Source organism: Lactuca serriola, chromosome 2 (genome assembly GCF_051521515.1).
Source record: "Lactuca serriola cultivar US96UC23 chromosome 2, Lser_US96UC23_V15, whole genome shotgun sequence".
Classification (NCBI taxonomy): Eukaryota; Viridiplantae; Streptophyta; class Magnoliopsida; order Asterales; family Asteraceae; genus Lactuca; species Lactuca serriola.
Genome location: NC_136409.1, coordinates 169,870,577 through 169,879,972, shown reverse-complemented (window position 1 = coordinate 169,879,972; position 9,396 = coordinate 169,870,577). Strand labels below are relative to the sequence as shown.

General features: G+C 38.6%; 1 protein-coding gene across 1 annotated transcript; it reads left to right on the top strand.

Annotated features, from left to right (window-relative positions):
- Positions 1-217: 217 nt before the first annotated feature.
- LOC145087375 (vicilin-like seed storage protein At4g36700) lies at positions 218-3,061 on the top strand. The gene is made up of 5 exons (XM_079025324.1): positions 218-575; positions 1,470-1,660; positions 1,792-1,875; positions 1,943-2,236; positions 2,329-3,061. The coding sequence occupies exons 1-5, from the start codon at positions 254-256 to the stop codon at positions 2,917-2,919; spliced, it is 1,482 nt and encodes a 493-aa protein (XP_078881450.1). The 5' UTR covers positions 218-253; the 3' UTR covers positions 2,920-3,061.
- Positions 3,062-9,396: the final 6,335 nt, after the last annotated feature.

The following is a 9,396-nucleotide window of genomic DNA, read 5'->3' as shown; positions in this document are numbered from 1 at the left end:
AAAAAAATTCCATATGATTTCAAACGATTCATTCCAAAAAGAGAAAGACGCTGGAAAATGCCTATAACGAGTAACCACTGCATGTAAAACCCGAATACGACCAACACTATGAATCGAGGGTGCACCCGTTTCGCACCACCTCCCATTGACGTGTCCAACACCCAATGCCACGTCACACGACACTGATCCCTCTATTTAACGCCTTTATCAATTATAACCCCACGCACACTTTCAAGAAAAAAGATTTACGAAAATGAGGGACAATTCTTTTTCACTTCGTCTTGTAATCTTTGCATACTTTCTAGTACCTTTCATTCCCCACTTCCCGCATGCAATTGCAGCAACAGGTTTAGCCGGTGGTGGTCACGGCGGTACTGTGCCGGTGAGTGACGGACCTACGGTGAGGAAAGAAGAGAGGTGGCCTTTAGAGTCGTCGGAGTTTGGTGAAGTCTCAGGCGTTAAGATTAGTGATGGTGAAAATGGTTGCTACCACCTCCATTTTATTACCATGGACGCTAACTCTCTATTCCTTCCTGTTCATCTTTATTCACAAATGGTTTTCTATGTTAATTCAGGTATAATATATATGCGTTCCTAAACTCGATTTCCAGACCACTTTATATATCTCAAATCCACAATTGTGTGTGACTTTTTGAAGATTGATCATTGATATACAAGTGTTTATAGACACGACTTTAAATTTTGAACTCTCCGACTCAAAAAAGAAAAAATAAAATAAAATAAAATCATAAAACAATATTATATAATAGTGTAAGACTTTAAGGTTTAGTGAATATTTAAATTTATTAGTTTCGCTGTTTAAAAAAAGAAGTTAACCGTTTAATCTTTTAAGAAAAAGAATTACAGTTTATTTAAAATTCCAGCCAAAAGTTAGAATGGCCTTTTATTAAAATAGAAAATTGAATAATTATATATGAAATTATCTTTAGTATAAGATAAACTAAAACCTACAAACTTATAAAAAAAAAATCAACAGCAATTTTAAGTACTTTTATATGAAATTATGTTTAGTATAAGATAAACTAAAACCTACAAACTTATAAAAAAAATCAACAGCAATTTTAAGTACTTTTTAAGTTATAAACTTATTTACCTAAAATAAAATTTTAAGCTCGTAATTTTTAAACAATTTTTTTTAAAAGCTAAAAGTTCTAAAAATATTCTTACTAAACACGAATTTTTTTTTTTAAAAAATGTACAAATGAGATAATATATATAGTTTTTAAAACAAACGACCCAGTTTACTACATAATTGATGTAATTTTTTATTTTTTATTTAATATTTTTTTTAAATAATTTTAAACAACACTTGGTCAAAGAATATAACTTGTAGTACTGATAATACAAAAATAAATAAAACCGAAACTAAAATCTTACTAAAATAACTTTCTGTATTTAGTAACATGTATCTATTTGAATTAATAAAGAGTACTTTGTTATATGATCAGGCAGTGGAACTCTGAACTGGATGAATGTCGAGGAAGATGACGATAAGCTCCGAACAGTAAAGTTGCAGAAGGGAGACATCTACAGACTGACTCCCCAAACTGTTTTTTACTTGCAAAACGACATACACTACCAAGACCCCCAGAAACTTGAAATTTACGCCATTTTTTCAGCTTCAGATGACCAACTACAAGTATGAGCATCAACTTATATATATATAAACACACAGAAGCATATATATACTCTGAATCTCTTGAATTTATCTTTGTTTTATTAGTTTCGTAATCAGACATTGACTGATCATATTTACACATCATAATGCAGAACGGACAATTCGCCAAAACTTACGCCAGTGTTCAAGATCTACTGCTAGGGTTTGATGACAAAGTCCTTCAGTCATCCCTAAGTGTAAACTCACTGATCACTCACTCACTCTTATGTTTAAGAGCAAAATTAAGCCATTAAACTTTTTCAGGTGTCGGAGGAAGTGATAGAAGAGCTAAGAGAAGGGAAGCAATCTTTGATTGTGCAAGGACAACCTGAAACGAATACATCCATGTGGGAAGTTGGTTCTCGAGCTATCAGAGCTTTCATTGGATCCAAGAATGATGGATTCTTCGAAGTCGAAAACGATAAGAAAGCATACAATATTCTTAAGGCAGATCGTGATGTTGAAAATCGCTATGGATGGAGTACAACTGTGACAAGAAAACAATTGGATGTGTTGAAAGATACTGATTTCGGTGTTGTAATGGTGAATCTCACCAAGGTCAGTTGTTGGAAACTTGTTTCTTTCAGAATGTTGAAAGGTTTTATAATCTAAATGATGTTTTTTATGTGTTTTATTGTTCCAAATTAAAGGGAGTGATGATGGGACCTCATTGGAACCCAAATGGCGATGAGGTAGCTGTTGTGTTGCATGGAGAAGGAATGATTACAGTGGTTTGTCCTACCATTGAGAAGCAAACATTATGCAAGAACTCAAAGTTTAGAGTTGCAGAAGGTGATGTGTTTGTAGTGCCAAGATATCATCCGATGGCTCAAATATCCTTCAATAACGACTCCTTTGTTTTCATTGTGTTCACGATTACATCAAAGAAAAATCATCCTCAATATCTAGCTGGAAAATCGTCGATTCTCAGGAAGCTGGGTAAAAAAGTGTTGACCAAGTCTTTTAATGTCAGGAACACGACAATTGATCAACTTTTGTCTGCTCAAAGAGAATACGCCATCTATGAATGCACGTCGTGTGCTGAGGAAGAAGAAGCTGGTAGGGAAAGGGAGGGAGGAGGTGGAGGAGGATGGAGGCATGATGAGAAAGAAAGAGAAGGAGAAGTAGCTAGAAGGGAAGAGGAAGAAATGCAAAGGAGGCAGAGAGAGGCGGATGAGGCGGCTGAGAGAGGAAGAGTGGGGGAGGGGGAAGGTGGCAGCAACGGTCGTGGAATCGAATGAAGGGGAATGTGAGGATGGATAAAAAGTACGTAGGAAGAAATGTTTGTTTCTATGAACATCTAATGAACTTGTTTACTAATAAAAGAGGTCAAACTGTGTGGGCAACCAAATTGTGACCATAATATCGATGTCATTGGCTTAAATAAACATAGAAGGTTTTGTGGTTTATAGTATAATAAACTCTCTTTTACTATAGCAAAACACTAGAATTGGAAGAGCACCACGAAACACACCCACAGCTAAAGCCCTCTAGTGAGAATTAAGATCAGGATGAACGCATCAATGCCAAGACATTAAGACTTTAGGAAGTTAAGACCGATAGTATACAATTTAGAGGTGTCACGACCTGTAATAACATCGAATATCGGAGACCCACACAACAGTAACCACAAGAGCACTTGAAGAGCATCATCAACGAACAAATGAATATATTGGAATATGTGATTCGATCCATATAAAACAAAAAAAAAAAAAAAAAAAAGGCAACGGATTATAATCGAACCTTTGCATAACCAAGAGGCTAATTAAGTATCCAACTATATCAACAACCCATAGTATGTACAACAAAATTCGAACTTGTTGCAAGACAAACTCTTGAAACCGAATCCAAACAAATTTAACTTTACAACAATGAATTAGTAAAAACATCAACGAACTTATGAGCAACAAACAAAAATAGCATCGAGCTATAGAACATCGGCATAAGCAACACCTGATTATTGAATATCGATCAAGTAATATTAAACCCACAAAGATAATCAACACCAATTAACAATACACCCACAATACAATTTCACCAATGAACATTTAAAACCATCAATGAGAAGAAGACCTTCAACCATTTGAAATGTTTTTCAAATAAAGATTATAACTTCAATATATATATATATATATATATATATATATATATATATATATATATATATATATATATATATATATATATATATATATATATATATATATATATATATATATATATATATAAAACCTTGTAAGAACCATTAAACACGAAAAGACAAAACACACACCAAAAAAGACCCCCCCCCCCCCCCCCCGGTACATTGGAAAGGCGTCGCCTTGGAGTTCCAGGTCGGGGATATGGTGCTCCTGAACGTGTCGCCTTGGAAAGGCGTCATTCGGTTCAGGAAGCGGGGCAAATTGGGCCCCAGGTACATTGGACCTTTCAGGATTGTAGCCCGGGTGGGCAAGGTAGCATACAGGCTGGACCTACCAGCCGAACTCAGCCAGATTTACAGTACTTTTCACGTCTCCCAGTTGCGGAAGTGTCTGGTAGACGATTCAGCAGTGCTGCCTTTGGAGGATATTCAGGTGGATGACAGTCTGAACTACATAAAGCGGCCAATAGCTATCATCGACAGGAAGTCGAAGGATCTGAGGAACAAGAGGGTGGCGCTAGTGAAGGTGCAATGGCAGCACCGCAAGGGCTCGAAATGGACCTGGGAGCCAGAGGACGAGATGAGAGAACACTACCCGAGCTTTTTCCGAATCCAGTAGCAGACCTCGAGGACGAAGTCTAAAATAGTGGGGGGGATTTGTAACACCCGGATCCTGGTACGTAATCAATTCCAAGTATTATTGCATTTTACCCTGAGACTCGGCGAGTCGAGTCGACTTTTCGCGCGGATTTTAAGTGACCTACTCGACGAGTCGGGAGACCAACTCGACGAGTAGGAGCTGTCTAGACAAACCCCTAATATTTAGGGTTTGCACCCTATTTAAACACCTTAAGTGGTTCCCTTGGCAGCCTCCAACACCCCCCAGACCATCCCCATGAAACCCTAGCCGTTTTTGAGTGATTTTGAGTTCTTTGTGCCATTTTGTGCAAGATAGAAGGTTGAAGAGGAGAAGAAGGAGCTTGGGATTTCAGAATGAGCAAGGAGATCTAGAGGTTTTGCTTCATTTCCTTTTTACTAGAGGTAAAAAGTCCAGACCTTGCTTCCCCTTTCATTAAATACTCTTTTGGAGTAATAATTTAGGGTTTTTGGAAGCCATTCTTGGATGCAACCACGATTTTAGGATAAGGACTTCAGATCTGGAACCATTGAGGGTTCCCATGGCATAAAGGTGCCAACTTTATGGCCATGGGAGACCCATGCATCATATAAACCCTTTTTTATGGATTTTTGAGCCAAAAGCCCCATGCATGGACGTCAAGTTTGTAACTTTACGTGAAAAAAGGACCCTAGGAGGCTAGATCTATAGTTTTGATGCATTAAGACCCATAATAATTGAATGTATAGTTTTGGACAAAGAAGGACTCGACGAGTCACTTGGGTGACTCGGCGAGTCTGGTCGCTTTTCCCCCCAAAAACGTCTTCTAGAAATGGTTTTGGTTGAGTGGTAGGAACACTTAGCCTGCTAGGGGTTTGTTTTGGACCTGGAAATCATAGGACTCGGCGTGTGTATGAACAGACTCGGCGAGTCCAAGGCAATGTCCCAACCTCTTGAAGACAGACTCAACGAGTTCATGGAGAACTCGGCGAGTCAGAGGCTAGACTCATTCATTCGGATGAAGATGAACTCGGAGAGTTCAAGAGCGAACTCGACGAGTTAGTTGAAGATAGTCAAAAGGTGTGGTTGAAGGTGAACTCGTCGAGCTCTTGCTAGACTTGACGAGTAAGGACGAGATTATGGCAGTAAGGAGACGAGGGGACTCGACGAGTTGGTGGACCAACTCGGCGAGTCTAGTCAATTAGAAGTTGACTTTGACCAGGGTTTGACCTTGACTTTGACTTGGTTGTGGGTTGACTCTTGTAAGGGTTATGAGTATGTAATAGTAATCGAGAAAGGTCGTTGTGTAGGGATTGAGGAGTAGAGACGAGTTGATTTCCATGCCAAGGACTGTGCAGATACTACACTACATCGATGTGAGTTACCTTCCAGTAGGAATGGGTCTAAGGCCACAATGCCGGCCCATCATCAGGAGTTGCTTGATAGATGATTGTCTTTGTGATAATTATCTAGGTTTGCTATTATCTTTTATATTTTAGGTGCTAGCATGATATGACGTTATGTGATAGTAGTAATAAGGGGGAAAAGTCTTCGGCTACTGGTCAATAGGGCCCAAGGGATGGCCTAGTACCCAGCTATGCTAGAAAGTATGTTTATGTTATGTTATGTTATTATGTGGTAGTGGTAGAGGGTGAAATAGTCCCCATAACCGGTTGAGATACACTGGAGGGTAGGTCGGGCACCTAGATATGCCTGACAGGGTAGGCCGGGCACCCAGATATGTCTGGCAGTACGTGATTTGTATAATATGTGGTATGATGGGGGAACTCACTAAGCTTCGTGCTTATAGTTTTCAGTTTTGTTTCAGGTACCTCTTCAGCGAAGAGGAAAGAGTCGGCGCAGTTGCTGCACATCAGATTTCCGCACTATGTGATTCATGGGATTGTACTCTGGTTTTATTACTGTTCGATGTTTTGATTGTGAGACATGTTCATGATGATTTATGGATTGATATGATATCGACAATGTTTTCATTAAATGATTTTATAAACTACTTAATTAAGAACGAAATTTTTGGACTCGAAATTTGGGATGTTACATTCTAATCTTCTTCCGTTAAGTAACCAAATTTGGGGACAATTAGAAACAATTTTCAAAATTGTTATAGTAAACAGAATATATATATATATATATATATATATATATATATATATATATATATATATATATATAAGTATAGACTTATTTACAAAATGAAATTCCTATGTAAAAATTTACCAGATCACAAAGACCAAAGAAAGAGAGATCTTGAACTATATATGCAATGGCGATGACATAAATCAAAGTAATATAGATTTGGCATCAGGGAACTAGGTTACCGGAGGAAGATCCATCAATTAAAAACATCAACATATCAAAAAATTGTTAGGTCCAGATAGTGTTGCGTCTTGGGCTCGATATTTAGTCCATTTAATCTCCGGTATGGGCTTGTCCATCCGTGAGTTACTTTGTAGGGTTTAATATTTATAGATGCTTGCATGCATCCTAGAACGTAAATTTTTGATAGAGATTTTAATAGCGTTCATTGTTCTTATCTTTTGTAACCTTAATATCCTCTACAGCGGAAGTTCTTCATCGAGCTCTGCTGAGGATTGAATCAATTGAATCATTCGACACATTCAGATTCATTCTTGTGCTTTATCTTACTGTTTTTGCTTTCTTGATTTACCTGTTATAAGATCTAATCGATCAAAGAGTTTTATAAACTCATCAATTGGTATCAGAGCAGGAGGCTGTGTAATTCATACACATCTCTTCTGTGAAAGAAGTGATTAGGGTTTATTCCGCATTAACTGATATTTTTTGAGCCGTCACTCCATAATTGACGTATCTCATTATTTATTCGTTTTTCCCTAATATTACATATTACAAGTCTGATCTTGCAACAGGTTAAACGATCAAGCATGGACGATTCTCAATCTAATCCAATCAACATCTCAAACAGTATTGGATCTATAACAAAGATTCCAATTCTTTACACTCAAGATTACGAGGTTTGGGCGCATCATTTCGAAGACTACGTCATCGGATCTGAAGATAATGGGTATCTAATATGGGAAGCCATTGTGTCTGAACCATTTGCTCATTCAGGAACATCCAGAATTATCAAAACTCAGAAGGAGTATAATGATCTGTTAAAAGATGTGAAAGACGTCGCTCAGGACGAAAAGAAGAAGTTTCAGTGCAACATCAAAGCATTGAGACTTATTCGATTCGCTCTTCAATCTGACACATTTAGGTTGGTGAGTTCCTGCAGTACTGCTAAAGAAATCTGGGATCGGCTGCGAGAGTTGTATTCCACAGATGAAGATTTGGAGCACTCAATTCAGACCTTGCTTTTGTCTGAGTTTGGAGAGTTCAAGCAAAATCCCGATGATTCTGTTACACAGACGTTTGATCGCTTCAATCATCTTCTCAGCAAGATGATTAAACATGATATCGAAAGGAAGCTTATTGAACAGAAGGTTACTTTTTTGTGTAACATCCCAAAAACACAGTCTGAAAATTTCGTTTAATTTAATGATAAAACCATAGTCAATAAACCTCATATAGAAATCATAAGCAATGTATCTCAGAATATTATAACAACTGTCAAATATATCAGAGTAAAAACATCCCAGGCTGAACAAATGGTGTGTGCACTGCAATCTTCCCGAGCTCCTCTTTTGAAAACTGAGTACCTGAAACCAAAACTGAAACTGTAAGCACGAAGCTTAGTGAGCTCCCCCAAACTACCACATACCATACAATAACATATAAATCACATACTGGGCCTTGCCCACTGCATCAGACCGAGGTCTGGAACTAGCTGCATCGGACCGAAGTCCGGAACTGACCGGGACCTTGTCCCCTGCATCGGACCAGAGTCCGGAACTAACTGCATCGGACCGGAGTCCGGAACTGACTGCATCGGACCGAAATCCGGAACTAACTGCATCGGACCGAAGTCCGGAACTGACTGCATCGGACCGAAGTCCGGAACTAACTGCATCGGACCGAAGTCCGGAACACATAACACAAATATGCTTGAATCACAAAGACGTCAAGCCAGCTAGCTACTATATCAAACTAAAGACCGGACTACTGATAATTACACGGGCCGGCATTGTGGCCGTAGACCCGATCCTACTGAAAGGAGACTCACCTCATACTGATGAAGTCCCGTAGACACAACCCCACACTGCTGAAGTCCCGCAGACTCAACCCTAGCTGCTGAAGGACAGATTCCCGAACTGTCAACACCAAAATAACACCCAATTAATAATTGGGTTCTAACACATAACTAAAAATACATGCTTTGGATAATTACTACATTACCCCTAGCTTGGCTTACCCAATCCCATGGCCCAATCCATAGGCCCAAAGCGAACTAGGAATCAAAGCCCAACATATGGCCCAATTTTCCAAATTGGGCCCAGGCCTATACATGGTCTTATTCTAAGGCCCAACATCATACAATCATTAAGGCCCAACTATGGTCCATCTATGGCCCAATTTTCCAAATTGGGCCCAACCCCTTACGTGGGACTTACCCTAGGCCCATTAAATTATTTTAGCCCATATAATTATTCTTGGATGGCCCATTAATAATCCAATCATTAAGGCCCAATAGAAAGGCCCAGCAATAACCCCAAGTGAAGTTAGGGTTTCACATAAAATGCCGATTAGGGTTAAGTTTCCTACTTAACCCATTAAGGAATTATTCCTCTAAGGACTTAATCCATTACGTCCATCATTCTTTTAAATAAGTCATATGATGTGATTGGGCTTAATCACACAATTCCATTCCAATGGCCCAAAAGTGGGTCTCGATAAGTCCAAGCGCATAATCCCAAATTAGAGTTTTCACATGAAATGATGATCAAGGTTCGGTGTTTCTTTCTTAACCAATTAAGGACTTAATCCATTAAGTCCATTATGCCTTACGCTAGTTTGCCAATG